A 21,654-nucleotide genomic window follows, 5' to 3' on the forward strand; every position below is an offset into this window, starting at 1 on the left:
CAGTAGAGTTATGCAATGTAGTTTTACTCCAACTCACGAAGTAAAACTGGATGGAATTTGCCATAGTTAGGTTCCCACTGATCATTGTATGTGATGTTACAAAATATGAATCTAGATTCTCATGTGTATTTCTGCATATGCTTTTATTGTCATTTCTGCTTCTTTAGTTGTAAAACATGGAGCAACAAAATGGGATTTGATGAATTTTTGTTGCTTTACTATAATTTCTTCCCATGTGCTATGGCTCCAAAAGAAAAATTACACCTTATGATCAGTCTTAGAAGAAATATTGAAATTGAAGTTTTTAACAATGGGTCTATTATATCTATGGAAATAATACTGAAGGAGGACATCTATGTAGTATAATCAGCATAGTGTTTCTTTAAAAAATGACACATGAATTATCTACTTCAATGCGACAACTATTAAAAATGCAAAGACAACCTGTTTGAAGTATTAATATTTTATTAATATTGACAAATCATAAACATCAACTCAGATAAATGGATTGTTTTTATTGAATTTTTAATGCTTTTAATATCCTGAAAAGTTAAAAGGTTATTCCTAGCTACTGAGATATATTTTCTGTTAATAATGAGGAAGGGCTATTCATGTTATACATTTTTAATATCAATCTCAAATTATATATGATTGCTACGACCTCAATACACCTTGAAATATAGTAAAATAAATAGTCTTTTAATGTCGTTTCATCTCTAGTTCAGCCGCCCTATACCTTAATGTGCATAGACATTAATGTGCATAACCATGAATGCTAGTTTGGATGCTTTTAAAAAGAGCCAGTCATATGTACAAAGGGTGTGTTTCCACTGGTAATTTTAGATAACATGCACTAAATATTAGTGGCAAATTTACAATCTCAGATAATATGCCTGGGGAACCCAGAGCGGGCTGGAGCCCATTACAAGCCCATGGTTTGTATGAATATGTGTTGTCGCCAGGATGGGGAGTGGGGGACTATTATTTTATTTATTTTATTTTATTTTTTATATGATGTTTTTATATTTGTGTAAGCCGCCTTGAATTGCCATCTGCAAGCAGGCAGCAATATAAATTTTCTGGAGGGGAAAATGCCATTCCTTGGAAGGAAACAGGGCCGCCCTGGAATCACCGAAGGACCGGCTTGCGGTGCTTCTGCCAGCAAAAACAGATGGCGGACGCTGCCCTCCCGAGCTCCATTTTCACTTGCAGAGAGTTGCAGGAGGCCATGGCAGTTGAAAATGGAGCTCGGAAGCCTGTTTTTGCTGGCAGAGCACTCTGGCCACCACAGGTGCCCCCAACACAGATGACACTGAACTGGCCACACCCACCCAAGCCACATCCACCCCCGAGGTCAAACACAACTCTGATGTAGCCCTCAATTAAATTGAGTTTGACACCCCTGGATTAGGGGTGTATCTTGCTGAAAGAAAGGAACCACAAAAAATATATGCTGAAATAATTTTATTGTGAATGGAACAGGTTGGTAAATACTTAGAAGGCCAAAATATAAAATTGTAACATCAGAACAAGAATAAAACTGCAGCTGATGTTCAGTGTGTTTTAATATGTAGAATTGTGTTTCATAATTATATTTGTCTACAGATGAAACCATTGTTTCCTAATATATAAAAAAGCATACAGACTCTCTGAATTCAGAAATATATATATTTTTTACAAACATGAGCATGATATCTACATCTTTGTTCTTGGTTATTTTGTTGTTATTTGTTTTCTTATTTTGATTATCATTTAGAGTCATACACAACATATTGTGTGATAGTTATAGAGGCATATTTTAATTACCACTGTAGAAGCATATTTAGATATCACATCATGATTATGATTATGACATCAAATGGGAATAGCAACAACAATAGCATTTAGATTCATATACTTCTTCATAGTGCTTTACAACACTCTCTGAGCAGTTTACAATGTCAGTATATTGCCCCAACAAACTGGGTCCTCAATTTACCAACTTTGGAAGGGTGGAAGGCTCAGTCAACCTTGAGCCGTTGAGGATTGAACTTCTGGCAGTGAGCTGAATTAGCCTGCAATACTGCATTCTAACCTATAAAATAAACAGTGAATGCTTCAAGCAAATTATTATTTCCTTATTTGTGCAAAATGAGAATAAGAAAAATAGAAGTAGAGAATTTTTGCCAAGTCTAAATTAGTTTTTCCAGTAGCTTTGGTGGGAGGGGCTACAGCAGGTTTGTTACAGCCTGATTGGTCCAGAGACTGAGGGATTTTTCTTAAGTATCCTCCTTTCCCTCCTGGCTCCCAATTCCCTCAGTCTTTGGTCCAAGCACTAGCTGTGGCTCATGTGAGGTAGTTTTTATTAATTCTGATAATTCGATCTGGTTAATTGGATATTCCAAATTATTCAAAGTATTGTCAGGGGACTTATTGTCTTACTGAGGGAGCAGGGAGAATTTCTCCACACTCCCAGGAGCTCCCTGGGAGAAACTTTTCCTCAGTGTTTTTTGTTAATAGTTGCTTTCTATATGATTCATAATAGCTCTGTTCATTCATATCTAACGTGAGAGACCCATTCATGAATGTCTAAAGTTATAAAAGGGTTGGTATTCTATAACAATTAGAAGTTTGTTGATGTGGTACGTAGGAGCTAAAGCTATGTTGTTAGCAGTTATGAGGATATAGTGAGTTGACTGGCTGCTAAGAGTCCCTTGGCAATTAATATTATTTTTCTTCTTTGCCAAGATAGCAATGAAATACTACATTAATTAAAATGGCATCATTTTTAATAGTGAAATTATAAAGAGGTTGTTCTGGTCACAGCTTGATTTTAAATGTGGTAAATATATTGTCCCCTAGTGAACGTGGCAGCAAAATGCTAGTGATCATGTATTATTTATTTTTGAAATACATCTTCTACTGGCAATTCCAATAAAGAGCTTCTTGTTTATTTTGTATGATAAGAAAATAATTATATACTGTTGTTTATCTTATCATTCCATTGCAACAGTGGAAAAAAATAAAATGATCCCTTGCTCCATCTACAAGAAAAAACAGAGATCTCTACTCATCCATCCATTGGCTTAGCAAGTTATATGTCTGCCATGGTAGATTACATGGCAGCAAGATAGTTAAGTCAGTGGTGAATCCCTAGTATGTCTGTCAAATAATCCAGTTTACTGCCTGAATTCCAGCTGTTGATTATCATTGCTTTACTCTTACATGTATTCATCTTCAGCAATTTTAATATAACCTACTGTACTATAGGTAAGCAGTTAATAATTCAGAATCTGGGTCAAAATGTGTTTGAGAAAGAGGAGATTATCTTCTTGTCTACTTCACGGCTCATGGTATACTTAAAACTGTTCAGATTTAGTAGATCCCCATAATTTGCAGTAAGGTGGTTATGAGCAGAATATTTGCAGTACATAGAGCATGAAGAGCATCTAAAAAATTAAAATACGTAAACCTGTATGTAAAGCAAAATCCCATGAATGTTTTGAAGCAAGTTCAGAAATACAATAATTATGTCCTATTGCTTAAAGGCTGTCCTAAAGAAAGAGAAGGGACGCAGTGGCTCAGTGGCTAAGACACTGAGTTTGTCGATTAGAAAGGTTGGCAGTTCAGCGATTCAAATCCCTAACGTGTAACGGAGTGAGCTCCCGTTAACTTGTTCCAGCTTCTGCCAACCTAGCAGTTTGAAAGCACGTAAAAATGCAAGTAGGGACCACCTTTGGTGGGAAGGTAACAGCATTCCATGCGTCTTCAGCATTTAGTCATGCCAGCTACATGACCACGGAGACGTCTTCGGACAGTGCTGGCTCTTCAGCTTTGAAGCGGAGATGAGCACCGCCCACTAGAGTCGGGAAGGACTAGCACATATGTGTGAGGGAAACCTTTACCTTTATCTTAGAGAAAGAGAAGAAACTTCATCAAATACAGTGATTTATGATCCTGTAGTCAAAACTCAAAAAAATCACAGTGAAGTATAAAAAGGTCGCCACTGTGAATGGCCTTGACAGCTTTTATACTGTTATATGTTTTATATGTTATATGTTGACAAGCTGTTATTTATTTAGATTGTTAGAATATTAAATCCAAGACTTTCAGTGATTTTCAAAGTTAAAACAGCATAAAAACCAATATAAACCACACAGGTGAAAAGCACATTGGGGAGAAAAATGTTTTCCACCAGTCAGGGCCACAAGCATACTGTCCTCTAGTTTGTTTGCTGTCCTTTATATAATCTCTAAAAACCTGGGTTTTCAAAGTTAGTGCCAGGTAACGGTTGTTTTCCAGAGGGTGGAGGCAGTGATAGAATGTCATGATTCTGGCATTCCACAAGATGGCACTGTTTTTAATCATGACGCCCAAAGCCTATCCATCCTGCCTGATCATAGGACAAAAGTTGGCTCATACATTCTTTAGGGTTTATAGATCATCATACCTTACTTTGAATTCAGAAGCACATTGGTAACCAGCTCATAGAACAGAGCTGTTAAATGGTTGTACAAAAATGTACTCTTGTTTCTCCTGTACTTCTGTTTCTGTATCACCTAAGTGGATTTAAAGCTCAGTGTAAGTGCATTATATTAATGTGAATGAAAAGTAAATTAGGCATAGGTGACACTGCGTGGGTGACAGTGAGAGTATGCTAGACTTGGAAAGGTGCAATTGGTGCCCTAGATATATTTGTGCAAAAGCCCTCCTGGTCATGGTTGCCAGCTGCTCTTCTAGCAAGTATCATGAGTTCAGGGAGACTTCCTAGTTTGCAGCAATTGCAATAAACCCATTGAAAACTACAGATGGCAAATATTCAGACACAGCTGATCTTTGAACTAGAGCCATTGAGTCCTGCTAGGGCTGATCCTAACCCACCCCTTCCAGACCTTAAATCTATTAGCCCTAGGACAACACATCAGTGACACTTGGTTGGTTAGGAGTTCAGGTAGACCTCTCAGTATCATCAGGATTTGATCTCCCCCTCACCCCTAATAAGGAGTAAAGGTAGAAGTTTTCAAATTTTAAATTCATATATAGATAGGTTGTGTTGTGGCCCAGCAGGAGCCGTTGCCGCTGCCACCAGACTCCGAGAGTGAGGCTCCCTATGAGTCGGCTCAAGAGGAGGTGGAGGACCCTGGACCGGGTTCCGACGCTGAGCAGGGATCGGAGAGTCTGGTCGGCCACCCGGAGGCGCCTGAGGCATGGAGCAGTGGTGAGAGCCAGAGGAGGGGGGCTCCCAATGCCATGCTTTGGAGCAGTGGGGAGGAGTCACGAGACAGTGAGTCAGAGCTGAACAGGGAGTTCCTGACGCTCGTTATCGCCACGCCCATAGATGCAAGGAGCGTGGGCGTAATTATCGGCGGTAAGAGCTCTCAGCTGCTGATCAGGAGGCTCCTCTCCAGGTTATAAAAGGGTTGACTGTGCATACGCCCTTTGCAGCAGTCAACAGAGGACTTATGCCAGAAGTTCTAGTCTGGAATTCTAGCAAGCTGGATAGCTGCTTTCGTGTTTTGTTTTTGTGAGTTTTGTCTTGGTGGTTTACTGCCACGGAACCTTCTGTTTGTTTGGGCAATAAACCTTGTTACCTTGTACTGTTCCGGAGCGTGTTCTGTGTGGGCAAAGGAGGAAGGGGGGTCAGAACAGGTTGTGAGTTTGAATAATGCAAAATTCAATTTAGTGCAATTAATTAAATTCATACCAGGTCACATTTAATGTGAGCTAAAATTTAATTAATGCAAAGTTAGCACAAGTGGGGTTGAGGCAAGCGTAGGCCCAGTTGCCATTGGGGCTTTAGTCTAGTTGTCATTTGTGCAATATGGAGAAAAGGAAGGTTCTGTCCAAGGAAAGCTCAAAAAAAGAAGAGGCTCATTTTGAAGTACTACATAGAATACAGGACAGAGTAGGTACATGTTGGATATATATTCTTAATCTTATTTCAGTATTTAATTAAACATACAAAATGTATGTTTAAAATTTTTAATTGCCTACTGTTGAACTGTTACCCTTAGAACAGGGTGGGATTCAAAAGTTTTAGCGCCCGGTTGCTGGGTGGGTGTGGCCATGGTCGGCGTGGCCCACTTGGCTTCCTTCACCATGGTGTGGGGGAGTTTTCTCCCTCCCCAGGCTCTGGAGTATTTTGTTGAGCCTCCAGGAGAGCGAAAACGGCCTCCCCTGAATGCCGGAAACAGACCTGTCTCCAGACTTCCAGAACTTCCAGGAGGCCCATTTTTTTGCCTTCCCCAGGCTCCGGAGACTTCCCTTGAGCCTCCAGGAGGGCAAAAATGGCCTCCTTTGGGCTCCGGAGGCCAGAAACGGGAACATTTCCGGACTTCTGGAACTTCTGGGAGGCCCGTTTTTTGCCCTCCCAGAGTCTCTGCATGGGCCCTGCACTTACCTTCATCCAAAACGGTTTGTGTTGAGACTCCTGGGAGGGGCAGGGGGAGGGGCCAGCCAGTCCTTGCAAATACTGGTTCAGCGAACCAGATGTAAAATTAGCATCTGGTTCACCCGAACCGGTCCGAATCGGCTGAATCCTACCCCTGCCTTAGAAATGTGACTTCACATTTTGTAAATTACAATATTGTGACCAATTTGTGAAATTCATTAACAAAACCTACTTGTATAAAATTTAGGTTATTCATAACGGCATCGCTAAGGCTTTACATTATTTCAAAGGAAAACAGTCTTGAGAGTAAGCATGCATGTTTGATTAAAAATTAAAATTTAGACATTGCCATTGAATTGCTAAATCTTCTTACAGGAAAGATTAGACTGGCAAAGTAAAGTTCCTTTGTCATCTCCACACTTTGTGGCTTCCTGGGCAATCTTTGCTTTTTCCTTCTTGGTAGTGGTACAGAAATGGTTTATTATTGCCTCGGGGATTTTATTTTTACTTCCCCATTTATCTTACAGCCTGAAATTTCCAGGTGATCTCCTTTCCAAATATTAATCAGATGCAACCTCACTTAGCTTTTCAAGTTCAGCCAGCGTAAGGGCAGCAGCCTTGTATGTATAAATGCTATACTTTTATGCCTGGCTTTTCTTACCCAAACAGGACCGTGCTACGTTTCACCTTTCGTTGTTTTTAATGAAAACCTATTGAGAACAGTCCTGATGCAAACTGTGTGATGAGTGTTTGTTTGTTAGCTTTGCAGCCAGCAGAACATTTTGCTTTATTTTATTTTATTTTATTTTATTTTATTTTATTTTATTTTATTTTATTTTATTTTATTTTATATATATATATATATATATATATATATATATATATATATATATATATATATATATATATATATATATATATATATATATATATATATATATACTGTAGTCTATTTCAAAAGGCAACAACACCTTCCAATTTATTACAGAAACTGGGAATGTTTTACGTGGGAGTTTACTTCGCTGCTGACAAGGTAATAGACAAACAGAGAATAAGACAAAACAACATGTTCCAAACTTGTTTTGACTGGGATATGGTGGGTATATTTAGCAGGCAATTCTCCATGCATGGAGAAGAGAGAGAGACGGTAATTAGAATTGTGACACCCTGAATTTACAGTGCGGTTTGTCCTTCCTTAAAGAATGAAGACTGCTGGAACATAGTCACAGAATCAGCATTCTGGCAGTTTCCCTCCCCCGAATTAATTTTGGTTAATTTTAGATTAAGTGGATCCAAAAAGGCACAGGTGAATTTTCTCACCCTCCATTTCTGTAAATAAACAGTGTTGTGGGCAGATTTAATTCACGTCACCTGATCAGCTTCTGCAAGGAGGAAGCGACTCAGGGGGGCTAAAGGGAAAGTCAACCCTTAAACAACAATCTGTGTTATTTATAAGACCTCATAGAGTCCACCTAGCCTTTAACTATCATATGCAATTGATTTGTTCTGTATCGATTTGTATATCATATGATAAGGAACAAAAATCTCTGGGTGCTTTACATACAGCCCAGCAAATATCTGCATCAATGGTGGGATTCAAAATTTTTTACTACCAGTTCTGTGGGTGTGGTTTGGTGGGCATCGCGGGGGAAGGATACTGTAAAAGCTCCATTCCCTCCCCACTCCAGGGGAAGGTTACTGCATAATCCACATTCCCTCCCGATCAGCTGGGACTCAGGAGGCAGAGAATAGATGGGGGTGGAGCCAGTCAGAGGTGGTATTTACGAACTAGTATTCTCCGAACTACTCAAAATTTTCGCTACCTGTTCTCTAGAACTGGTCATAACCTGCTGAATACCACCTCTGATCTGCATCCTGTGTATTATTTTTACATATACACAATTTGCATTGCAAGGAGTCTCTGAAAAATCAGTTCATTTATGGTAACAAAAATGTATGTGTATTTTGATGGTTCTAATTGCAGAATATTGGTGTAATATAAACCATAGGAATGAGGATTAGTTTCTTGGAATGCTTACTTGCTTGACCATTTTTTATCCAATTCTCTCTGCAGAATACTTAAGACAGCGTATATGAAATTTTTAACTACACACTACTGATTAATCTTTATAACTTCCTTTTCAAAACATAGATTAGCTTGAGGCTCATCCCCAGTATTTTTTCCTATTAAAAACCAACAACTGACTGCCCCCCCCTTCCCAAGTGTTTGCTGCAGTGAGATAAGGCTGCATCATTTGGTTTAGGGGCATTTCTTGTCCCAGTTTATCGCAATAAAATCAGTATGTAGCATTTTGATATGGAAATGCCTTAAACATTATGACGACAAAAGTTTATATTTTGTTGCACCCTTATGTATAATCAAACAAAACAGAAATCAGATGACCTTTTCTTTGTTCTAAAGAGGAAAATGTGTGCGTATATATGAACTATTTTTATGTTGAACCTTATGTGTGTATCTTTTTTAAAAAATTATTTTTAAACATAAAAGACCAACAACACATAACATATAAAACTCTCATCCATTACATACAGCATGTCGTTTGGTTACAAGCGTTTGTGCATCCATATTTTCAATTACATATACGATCGCAAAATTTCCATCAAATATAACTAAGTACCTCACTTTCATTGTACATCATGTATTCAGTTACAATTAATATTCCTTCCTTTTCAGCAAACCTAATTCCCTTGCATCTTTAATTATCTATTTAATAACAATATACCTTTATATAATCACCTATCTCATTCTAGTTATTTTTACAGTGTGAAAGAATTTTCCAACTGTTTTATGTTTATACATCACTACTTTCGATTATGCATAGTCTCACTAATCATCCATCAAGTATGCTTATGTTCATTGTTGTCCTTGTACATCATACATTCAAGCACAAATGTTATTCTTTCGTTTTTAAACAGAGTATTCTAAATATTCACTTCATACATGTACCAATCTTTCATTACTTCCTTATTAAACTGTTTAACAACAAGATATCTTTATGATATACATCATTACTTACAATTATGCATAATGTCACCAATCATCTATCAAATATACATAGGCTCATTATTATCCTTATCCTTCATTTTAGAACAAAATATTCTAAATTATTCAATTCATATATATATCAGTCTTTCATTGTATCGTTATTAATCTATTTAACAACAAAATATCTTTGTATTATCACTTATCTCCTTCAATTGAAACATGAATAAAACATTTTTCATTTCCAGGTTTTTTTTACCAAGCAACTGATAAAACAAATCCCATATCTTGTAGAATTGTTCATCTTCTTGTTCTCTAATTTCAAATGTCAATTTACTCATTTCAGCACACTCCATTATTTTTCAAATAACTTCCTCCAGTTCTGGTATTGTCTCATTTTTCCAGTTTTTTGCAAATACAATTCTAGCTGCTGTTAAAACGTTTATAATCAGATATTTCAAGTCTTTATTGTAAGTTTTTGGTATGATTCCCAATAAAAAAAAATCTCTGGTTTAAAGTCTATGTGTCTATGTATCATTTTCTCCAACCACATGTGAATTTTAGTCCAGTATCTTTTGGCTTCAGTGCAAGTCCACCACATGTGGTAATATGAGCCCATGTCTGATGATATTTCCAACACTTTTCTGACTTATTCTTGAACATTCTTCCAATTCTCATTGGGGGTAGATGCCACCTGTAAAACATCTTATACAGATTTTCTTTATATGTAGTTGACATTGTCATTTTATAATTTTGAGATCACAATTTCTGCCATTTCTCTAACTCAATCCCATGTCCAAAATTTCCCCCCCAAGCTATCATAGTTTCTTTGACTTGTTCCTCTTGTAGTTTAACCTCTAATAGATATCCATATAGTTTTTTAATTACTTTTTCATCAGTACCTGTTAAAATTTTGTCTAGCTCAGTCATTTTGTTGTAAAGACCTTCTGATTTTCTATCTTCATTATATCTAGAGCGTATCTGCACATATGAATACCAATTCATTTCTATTCCTTCTTGTTTCAACTCTTGCATAGATTTGAGTTCACCCTCTGCATTCAATATTTCAACATATCTAACTGTTTGTTCCTTTTTATATATTATTGGATATGAAAATGCTTCAATGGTTGATATCCAGACTGGAGTTTTTAAGTAATGTAATATTTTAACCTTCTCCCAATTTAATAGCAAAGCCTCCCTTATATAATGTCTTCTAAAATAACCATGTGCTTTAGTTCCCTTATACCATAAAAAAGCATGCCATCTCAACAGTAAATCATGACCCTCTACATTACATAATCTAGAGTTTTTTAGTGTTATCCACTCCTTAATCCACATCAGGTTTGTTGCTTGGTAATATAGCTCCCAATCAGGTAAACCCAATCCTCCTCTTATTCTAGCATCTTGCAGCAATTTGAGTTTTATTCTTGCTTTTTTCCCCTGCCAGACAAACTTCAAAACTGTTTTGTTCAGACCTTCAAAAAAGTCCTTGCCCAATCTGATTGGGATTGTCTGGAACAGGTATAAGATTCTGGGTAAAATGTTCATTTTAATTGTAGAAATTCTTCCTATCATTGATAGTTGTAGATTTTCCTATTTCATCAAGTCAGTCGCAATTTGCTGTGTCAGTCTAATATAATTGTCCTCCTTAAGAGTGCTGCATCTAGCTGTTAGGTATATCCCCAAATATTTAACCTTGTTTGTGACTTGAATCTGCAAGACTTCCGCCAACTCTTCCTTTTGTCTTAATGGTACGTTCTTTGTCAAAATCTTTGTTTTATCTTTATTTATTTTCAAACCCGCTACTTTTCCATTATGTGTGTATCTTATATCTCTTGTATCCAAAACTTTACTTCTAGGAAAGAAGGAAAGACAAACGTACATGTGGATTTTGACAACGTTGTTAAGCTCTTTATCTTTCATAACAATTTTTATGCACAATAATCATTGCAGAGATTCTTTGCATTCTGCTGTATTTTTTTCTTTTTTGCTAATGGGACTGTGTTAAAGGAATTGTCTCAAGATTTTCTTTTGCAAGGCACTACTTTATTGTCTGGCAGACGGGATGTTAATATTCAGTATATTAGCCCCTATATTCATATTACAAAACAAATTAGAAACATTATGATACATTACTTTAGATTATGTAGAAATATTATAATACATTACTTAGATTGTATGGTCCATAAAAACTTCAGCAATGGAATAATGCATAACTTTATTGGGTTATATGGTCTAAGCATAAATTATTTGTTCTAAAAATATTGCTACAATATGCTTCAACAAATGGAAGACTAGCTTTGAGTCACTTGTATTCAGACAGCAAACTAGGATCAAGACCTATTTGAAGAACTTTTTGCAAAGTATATGGTACATGGAATTATTATGTTATGGCATAACTGCTAAACTGGCAAACATTAACTAATACCATTGCTCTGCTGCTAAATTTTTTTATACCATAGAAGAAAAGATTGAGTAGGTGGCAAGCAAATGCAAGCCATTGTAAATAATAGTTAGCTGATGAGAGAAATAAAGCAGAAAACAAAGCATTCTAAACTGTAACTTGCTTATCTTTTGGAAAACACGACAGTTTGAATCCAGATTTTGCTGCATGCCAGAAAGATACTATGATCACTGTTGTCAAGTGCCACCAATAGTTCTTACAGGACTACAAAGAAGTTCATGCAGTTCCTGACTAAAGTCATCTTCCAAAATGACCATTCTGTTGCTGTGCTGTGCTGTGACAGAGAGGGATCTAAATAGTCTATTCCAGTTTGTTCCCAACCTTTTTTTGGCCATGCCCCACCTAGGAATCTCTAAAATCCTGATCCCCCCTCTACTCATGCAGAGGAAGCATAAAAGGCCATTAATGTGGTTTAAACAAGGTTCAAATTGCCCCCCTATGGAGCGTGGGCCCCACGTTGGGAACCACTGGTCTATTCCTTCTAGGGTCCTGTGGCCTGAATTCCCAACCACCTTCTCAACCACTCTCCCTGAAGAGGGAAAGTTGGAAACTGGATTGAAGTTGTTTAATATGGCTGAATTGAGGGACGTCCTCTTTCGTGGCAATATACTACCACTTCCTTCAAGGAGGAAGGTGGTAGAATTTTGTCCTTCCATAGAGAAGTGTTAACTTCCTCCAGAATCTGGATGTAGCCCCCAGTGCACTGCTCTTCATACACAACTTTGACTGAGAATTTCTGGCAGTGATGGCTCATTCCCCGCTCATCATGTGCCTTACTCATCATGTAATTTGATTGCTTCAATGTGTTCTACATTTTGAAGGCAACCCCAACGTGGCAATGGGTTCAGAAAACAGTGGCCAAACAATTGGTAGAAGAAATGCACTTCTGGGGGATCATTCCTGTTCTGCAGTTGCTGCATTTTGCTTTTTCTCTGGAAGTGGGTTTCCAAGACCATTTTGGAGTTCTGGTTATAACCCATGCATCATAATGCCAGAATATATCAGGGGTCACCATATTCAACATGATCTTGGTTGTCCTGTCTGAACTTCTAGAGGAGGCTTACTTAAGACCCCCCTGGAGTTAAGAGACGTTTATGTTAGGAAAAAAAAAACCACCTCAGAATTGGATTTCTCATTATGAAATAGGCTGTCCCAGAAAGACTTCAGGATCTTTTCTATTGACAGTTCGATGTGCATTGAACAATCATTTTGTCTCAACAGGCTTTCGTCCTTTTGTGAGTCAGTGTGGCAATCATCTAGATTTCATGTTCTTTTTTTTCAAATGTTAATGTATTATTTTTTGTATATTAATCAGAGACTTTTAAGTTGGGGATATATATATATATATATGTTGTCAAATGCCATTAAAAACAGTATTTGCCCTTTAGCTGCTAATCATTTAAACATTGATCATCTAATCCTGGTGATTAACTTCGTCCTCATCAGCATTTTTTCACATAACAGGGATACAGGTTCAAGCAGCTGCTTCTCTGTGCATGTCCGCACACATGTAGCCCATCTGGACTCCTTAAAGGAAGCAATATTTTAAAATATTTTGTCTAGAGATAAGCTTCTTCTTTTGCAGGAATTCTCTTCTTCTTGATTTGCCTACCTTTTTTATTGTCTAGGTGGATTTTGTAAAACGTTAATATTATTTGGGTACAATTGACTTTCCAAAATCTAGAGATGCCCTGTGATATATTCCTTCTATAAAATAGGAGCTATGCAACGTGACCTAAGGAAAATATATGCCTTTCGGGAGATCCAATTCTTTATATTTTGTTTCCTTGTGTTGAAGAAATTCCCCTTCTTGACTCCCTGCTTTCAGAGTGCCATTGAGATGTATTGATTAAGTTGTTGGATTGGCACCGGGGTGACCCAGATTCTGTTCTCAGTCGTGGACTTCCTGGATCAGAGCAAATAATTTTCATTTAGCTCACAGACAGTTTCCGAGGGGAGGGGGAATGGGAGGAAGGTGCTGTGACTTCAGACCATGAACAAAAATTCAGCATGTCAATCTAATAAATGAGTATTTGATCAGAAAGAAAAGAACACAAACTGTTGGAACAGATAAGTGTTTTCCCAGGATGTTATACTCCCTGAAGTTCTCCTAAGCATCTTTATCATAGACAAAATAATTATGTAAAATCCTGCTGAAACACATTTTGCACAACACTAATAACCCAGGACCTTTGTTCTCTTTATGATTATTGTTATGTTTGGAGCTCTTAAGTGCCTTTTTAATTTTATTTCTTAATTTGACTCTTTGTTTTACAGATGAGGGCAGAAGCGCAGTTGACCTTGCAGGTGGGGCACAGATTGTAATAGACCATTTAAGGTCACTGGGCACTAAAACAGATCCAGCCAATGAGAAGCTCTTGACTGTCTTTTGTGGCATGCTGGTGAACTATAGCAATGAGAATGGTAAAGAAATATGCTAAAAAACTCTCTTACCTATACCTTTATCTATCTACACACCTATTAGAAAAAATAAATGTAGGGTGTATAAATTGAAAAACAAAGGTGGGCGGCCAATAAATTTTATGAATAAAGGAATTAAAGAAACAAAATAAATCACCTTGATTTTAAGTGAAATAGTGTTTTTGATTTTATTAATTAAATTACTGCAGCAATAATGTGTATCATCAAAATAGTCAATGCACACCTGTCCCAGTTCAGACTTCCATGTCCTTCTCTGTGTGCTGAGCTGTTTTTAGAAGAGTAGTAGTTCCTTTTAATGGAAGTGATAGCTTGAGTGAATGGGAGAAAGATTTGATAGCAACTTCTAATTGCTAGGATAATATACATAGCCAAGGGAGCTCTTTGCTTGTGCAGTGGTTTGGCCAACGGTGATTGTCCTTCTACACGCTACCACCACCACAAAACTTGAGAAATAACTTTCATGTTTTAGGATGGTGGCTGGAGTCCCCCCCCCCCTTTAAAACTCTGTCTATGTTGCACTTAGATGCCAAACTTCATCAGCCTCAAAGTATTAGATGAGCCGTGTTCAAAGTTTTATTCATTCTTTCCTTCCCTGTTTATTGGTGCGCAAGGATTTATATAGAGAGCCCCTGTTCCAGGCATACGGTGGGCGAGGGGGTGGTTTTTCAAAAGGCTCTTGTGCCAAAACTGGTACTTGAGAAGAAGAGAAACAAAAGACAGATATACATCTTTGATACTCTTTCTCAGTTTCATAGATGCCAGGGATCATTAAGAACCAGGTCAGCCTCTGGTTGGTGTCTATGTATTGGGAACTTGCTTATATGGAGATGCAAAGGTGAATATTTATAATAATACATTCTTTTCTCCTTAAGAAACTTATATCAAATTTCTATACCCTTTCTTGTAGGTGTCATCTGCCAATCTGCCATCTCTCACTCTGTGTTAACTCTTCTCATTCACGTTTCTTACCTGTAACATTGTTTCAATTTAAATGTGTGTGTGTGCGTGCATATGCGCTTGCTGAAATAATTGACTGGATTTCCTTGAACTTCTCTTGAATAAGAGGGAGTCTTTATTTCTAACTGATAGGTTGATTAGATGGCCCAAGTGAATTTGCTTTCCATCTTATCCCAAACCTGAGGATGATCATTATATTCATTTCATTTAGTTAATCTATGAGAGCTTTTCTGAATGCGGTGATTATAATGTAAATTCCCAAAGAAATAACAGTCCTCACAATATAATGCTAAATGAACTACTAATTCCATCCAAGAGAAACACTTCAAAGAAAGTCCTCTAGTGGACGTCAGGTCTCCGACTAAATCAATTAGCATAATTAGAAAAATCTACATTTGACTGTGTGTATTTTCTAAATGTTTATGTGGCAAGGCACACTTTAAAAAATTGAGTCTGAAAATACTGCTCCTTTCATTTGGGGTGAACTGCTTTATTTTGGTAGTTATGTATTGCAACATTAGCAACCAATGTGACTTCCAAACTTGGAACCTTCTACCATTTCTGCAGCAGCTCCACAATCTGGAAGCTCTGTCTAATCATCAACAGCTGTCCCTGGAGTCATATGTCACAACCATGGCAAAGAAGTAGAGCATTCACAATTATGGCTGGCATGCCAGCTGTGATTCTTCCTGAACTGGTCAGATTTGGCAACAGCCATCCATGGTTATATCTAATCTTTTAAGCTGGTCATCTCAGAAGAAAGCTATTCATAGGGTGTCCTTTGAAATGTGTCTGGGATTTGCATTTGATGTGAAACATAAAAACTAGACGACTAACCTATACAAGGTACAGGGACCCAGAAGGTTTGCACTGATTGTCCAGTGGTTCCTGGGCATAATTTAAAATAGATTTGGGTTTGTATTTCTATCAATAGTTCAGGCCTTAAAAATCTTTGAGCTCTGTGTATGTGGACACTGCTGCAGGAGGATCCCTTCTTAAGATGCTTCATTGCCTATCTGGTGCAGAAGAATTTAACAATACGCTTGAGCTATTGAATGTACTTCTTCAAGAGCTGAATTTGGCTCCCCTTATCTCAGGACATAGAAAATACACGTTGCCTTGATTGGTTTATATTTTACCTTTTCAAAATTTCTCTTTGTTCTTTGAAATTTGAGATAAGCAAAAAAAAAAGGGAAAGATAATCAGTACTCTACTTTGTTAATTATTTTATCTATGAAAGCTTATGACTTGTTAACTGCTGTTTGAAAGCTGTTTCTAATGACAGCTAAAATTACATTGTAAGTGGAAGCCAATTAGTTAATATGATCTAATGAGTATTATTGAGATTCAGAACATGTATATAGAATTTGTATATTTAGTTATCCTTTGTTCATATTATTTTATTACTAATATTGTTCATATTATTCATATTATTCTAAGAGCCGCGGTGGCGCAGTAGTTAGAATGCAGTAGTGCAGGCTATTTCTGCTGACTGCTGGCTGCCTGCAATTTGGCAGTTCAAATCTCACCAGGCTCAAGGTTGACTCAGCCTTCCATCTTTCCAAGATGAGTAAAATGAGGACCCAGATTGTTGGGGGCAATATGCTGACTCTGTAAACTGCTTAGACAGGGCTATAAATCACTGTGAAGTGGGATATAAGTCTAAGTGCTATTGCTATTACTTGAAGTGGGCACTTGGAATCTGGCATGTATTTATGATGACTGCAGTGTCTCCGGTCATGTAATCAGTATTTGTGACCATCAGAGCTGACTTCCTTCCAACCAGCAAAGGTCAGCATGGAAGCCAGTGTCCTTGCAAATCATAGTCACATGCTATTGCAATTAATGACCCATGCTGATTTGCTTGACTGCAGAGGAACTGATGCCTTACTTTAAATCCAACACGGTCATATTATGTTTCACTTAACAACTGCATTACTTAGCAAAGGAATTGCCAGTCCTTTTTGTGTTTGTTAAGTGAGAACTGCTTACGTTTAGAATAGTGTCTTAAATTGAATTTCACATTTTCTTTTGTGTGAAACATGAAGAATATGGAACCAGTGAAATTCAGAAGTGATTTAGGTTTGACTTTTGAATGAAACTTAACTTTAAAAGTAATGCTGTATTTGTTTGACTGATCAAGTTATAGAATAGGAAGTTTTCTCTTTAATTCCGGTAAAAAAGTGATATAAAACAGCCGTATTAACAAAACGTGGATCTGTGCTTTTTGGTATTTGCATTATTTGATTGCATAAAGGTAAAGTTTGCACACAACATTGTGACAGAAATTTCATCACCCTTTTCCCTCCCTCTCCCCAATTTCTGCAAGTTGTAAATTGCCTTCTCCGGCAGTATGAAAACTGCTATAATATAAATTCCCTATTCATCCTGCTTGCTCTATATTATGTTCTCTGCCATTTCGTTCTTTATCACAGAACCATAATTCATGATCCCAAATTTACATGAAGCATTTCAAGTTAAAGGAGAATGGATTTTGATTTACCCAAACACGTACAGAAGAAATGCAGTTATCTTTAAAATATATGCTATGGAGATTGTGTCCTCGCCTAAAATTATACTCTTGTCAGCTTTGTAATGGTGAGGTTTGTGGAAGGCCTACTCATAAATAATCTCAGTGAATGGCTTTTCATTTTGATTTTCTAGAGCTGAACCAAACATTTTAATCATGCTTGTGTTTGCCTGCTGTTGGCAAAAACTATCATTGCCATTCATTTTTTAAAAATAAAAGCTGATGATCTTAAGCCAGATCATGTAAGGTGAACCTATAATAGGAACACTTCTTCTTTTTTTTTGCAATACAGCTTGTCTATGCCTTCTTAGAAGCAGGTTCCACTGACATAATTGTCTGAACACTATAGAAAGCTTCTGTCAGCCAGAATTAATAATACAATAATACAATAGTAGAGTTGGAAGGGACCTTGGAGGTCTTCTAGTCCAACCCCCTGCCTAGGCAGGAAACCCTATACTGTTTCAGACAAATAGCTAATCCAAAGGATTATTAAGTATCTGAATTAGACTCATGTAAATGCCGCCTGAGTGCCAGTTTTGTGTACTGGGTAAAGGCATCAGTCCAGAAACTAGGAAGCCATGATTTCTAGGCCCACCTTAGGTACCAAGCCAGTCCAGTCACTTTGTCTCAGTCCTTGGAAGGAGGCCATTGTAACCATATTTGAAAAGCAGATACGGAATTCTGGGGGTTGAAATCCACAAGTTTTAAAGTTGCCCAGGTTGGAGATCCCTGGTCTATGGAGTCTCCAAGAATCGGACCTGATTGAACAGAAGAAGAAAAAAGTGCAATCTAAGCTGGGTATCAACAGCATACTGTAGTTCTTCCTTGACTTTAAATCACTCTTTGAGTTTTTCAAAAGTTCAGTCCAGAAGCAAGCTAATTTGTTATATAGACCTTTTATTTTGCGTCTCTTCTAGATTCTTGAACTGCTCACTAGTTTAGGGATGTATAGATTATGAGTAGTTTAATGGTGGTGATTTTTAATGTCCCTTACATATCTATAATTTCAACTGGTTCAGAAAAACGAAACCACTTCAACATTTCTATTTATTGAAAAGGTAAGGCTGCCCAACATAAAACTGCTCATATTTTAAGATAAGAAAAGCTATATTATTCTAAACTGGTGTTGCCCAGACATCTTGGACTATAATCTTTGTTTTAACTTTTAAAAATTTTGTAGTATATCTCAACTGATAATAGCTACCAAAAATATGAAGCAAACATGTATATACTTCTAAATACTATAACTGCCAAACAGAAGCCTTACCCCAATGATTCAATATAAATTTGCTTTTATCTCCTATTCTTTGCTGAACTTTTTTCTTGAATGGCTTGCAATTTGTGCAGTGATTACTTGTTTGGCCATAAAAAAATATTTGCCTTTGCTGAAGGGCTGAATCCTACACTTACTCTTGTCTATTACTCTTACCATCCATGACCATTGACCATATCCCAAATTGAAATCTAACATTATTTGCAGATTACAGTTGTTTAATCCCCAGCTACTCTTTTTAAGAAAAAATTATGTGAGGGAAGACTGCTTTTGACATACTCATATAAGTATTAATTTTTACTAAACAGACTCTCTCATACCTAATTAGAAATTGTTTTCTTCAAAAAGTCTGTCATGATGGACAACAGCTCTTTTTTATCGTAGTGTTAATGAGATTCTTATTCCATTGTGCTAAAGGTAGACATGTAGTTATTTGAAATGCTGAGATATATATTTTCAATAGTTTGAAAAGAGATCTGGAGACTCCTAAATATAAATTTGCTGAACAGCAGTTCTCATGGCACTAGAAGTTCACCAAAACTTTGAAATTGATCTTTTCACAAGGTCACCCACATATTGTATGCAGGCATTCAGCTGGCAGGAAGATAGGTAATAAAATATCATACTGCTCTGTTAAATCTGTTATATTTCAGTATACATGTGGAGATAGACTCCTCTCCTCATATCTAAATTGCAAAGGATTAATTTTTTTTACCTGCACCAATAACACTTTTGGTCAGGATCATAGTAACTTAAAAAAATAAATGAGGAATTGAATCCAATTGTGGTTGGATTTAGTTGTCTATATGATAGCCTCGTTGCCATCAGGAGGAAGTGGTTTGTGTTATTCCACTGATTTCACTGATCAAAAAATAGTTAACTCTAGATCCAACCCAATGTTAGTATACAATATTTAGGAACTTGGACGTGTGAAAACTGGTGGATTGTTGGCAGCAAAAAATTCTATTTACCTACTGTACTTGTTAATAAATCTGTTGTCTGGGGCACTAAATCGAATAGTATTTCCCAAATGACTACAATAGTTGCACATTTGTAATTTTAAAAAAAACAAGGGGACCTTCATAAACTACATTTTCAAGGATTTGGGAACATTTTTCACTATGTAATTAAAATTATATAAAACTAACGTTATTAGATAACAATACTGAGAGGTAGTTTCTCCCATGCATAGAACCCTTTCTTTCCATGATAGCTCTGAATGCTAAGCAGACATCTGAAGAACAAGGAAGAATAATAATTGTATTGTACAATTGCAGTTGCCTCAATGACATGTTGCTGGTACTGGATAATAATTAAGGAGCCAGTTATTGGAAATGATACTGCAAAGTGAAACTCTATAACTTAAGGGTGTTTGTCTTTTTTTTTTTTTGGTATTATCTTTAGATACTCTGCAATCTCAGCTCATCAACATGGGAGTTATCCCTACATTAGTGAAGTTGTTGGGTATCCATTGCCAAAATTCGGCTTTGACTGAAATGTGCCTTGTTGCGTTTGGAAATCTAGCAGAACTTGGTAAGTTTTTGCAATTGCAACATTGTAAGTATTTTTAATGTGGGTGTTTCAGTAGAAAAAACAGTGCTGCTATTGTCAATTGGGTTTTTCTCTAGCAATCCATTTAATTGTTTTTAATTGCTTCTTTGCTTCTGACATTGCTGCTCTATTCACCGTTCAATAAAAATATTGTACACTGGATAAGAGTACAATGTCAATCAATCTCAAGAAAAAGCTGCAGTGCAGATCCGTGCAGTTGGGAATGTACATGTTTGCACAATCATATAAGGTACTTAGAAAGGTATTGCATGCAAGCGTAGAATGAGGCAGTCATCAACCTTCTTCAATCAATAGACCAATGTTTGATGGAAAAACTTAATCAAGGAGGAAACTAGAAGCGAAACGACATTTCAGAGTATCGCAATGAGCAAAGGGATCAAATTCCTCAGTTACTTGTTGCGTGGAGTCACATTCTGTGTGATGAAAAAGAAATTGCTTATGAAATTTCTTTCAAAGAAGAAAATTTTGAGGAAATTAAACTCTGATATCTCTGCATTTATTAAATTGCAGGGCACAGATGTCTCCCATGCTTTGTAATTATCTCTCCTGTGGTTAGCAACATTCTTGACTTCCTCATTCATAGCAAAATGGTAGCCAGTGTGGTGCAGTATTTAAGGTGCTGGTTTGGGAGTGAGAAGATCCAGGTCAGAGTCTAACCCTTAAGCATAGGAATGAGTTACTTGCTCCCAACCCAGCCTTCCTGACAGGAGAGGTGGTGTAAGGATAAAAATGAGGGAGTTCCCCATGTAAATTGTAATATGAGTCTAACAAATACATTCTATTGCTCAAATCTTTTCCTTTGCTTCAGTCACCTTCTGTCTAGGCCTTAAAATTTTTAGTCCACTAAATATTAACACCATCTATGTTGGTGGAAATATTTGCCAACTTACCTTGGTTGCCTTATCATCCTAAAAGGTTTGTGAGAGATCAGTAAGCCCAAATATTGCCTCTGTGCCTTGGGTTACCAGACAAAGCAGTCCGAGCAGAAGACCTGCAGTAGATGTTGCTATTTTGAAACAGAACAAAATTCACCAGTTTATAG

The 21,654-nt window shown here is 37.0% G+C and overlaps 1 protein-coding gene across 6 annotated transcripts in view; it reads left to right on the forward strand.

Moving 5' to 3' along the window:
* RAP1GDS1 (Rap1 GTPase-GDP dissociation stimulator 1) overlaps window positions 1–21,654 on the forward strand; it is an 86,586-nt gene that overhangs the window by 43,189 nt on the left and 21,743 nt on the right. For 5 of the 6 annotated variants that reach the window (XM_081960209.1, XM_081960210.1, XM_081960206.1 and 2 more), the window contains 2 exons: window positions 14,116–14,262; window positions 20,445–20,573. In XM_081960209.1, coding sequence (XP_081816335.1) covers window positions 14,116–14,262; window positions 20,445–20,573 — 276 coding nt within the window. The remainder of the gene's footprint in view (window positions 1–14,115; window positions 14,263–20,444; window positions 20,574–21,654) is intronic. The other variant, XM_081960211.1, reaches the window with a different exon arrangement.

Source organism: Natrix helvetica (assembly GCF_964273705.1).
Source record: "Natrix helvetica genome assembly, chromosome: 7".
NCBI classification, from domain to species: Eukaryota; Metazoa; Chordata; class Lepidosauria; order Squamata; family Natricidae; genus Natrix; species Natrix helvetica.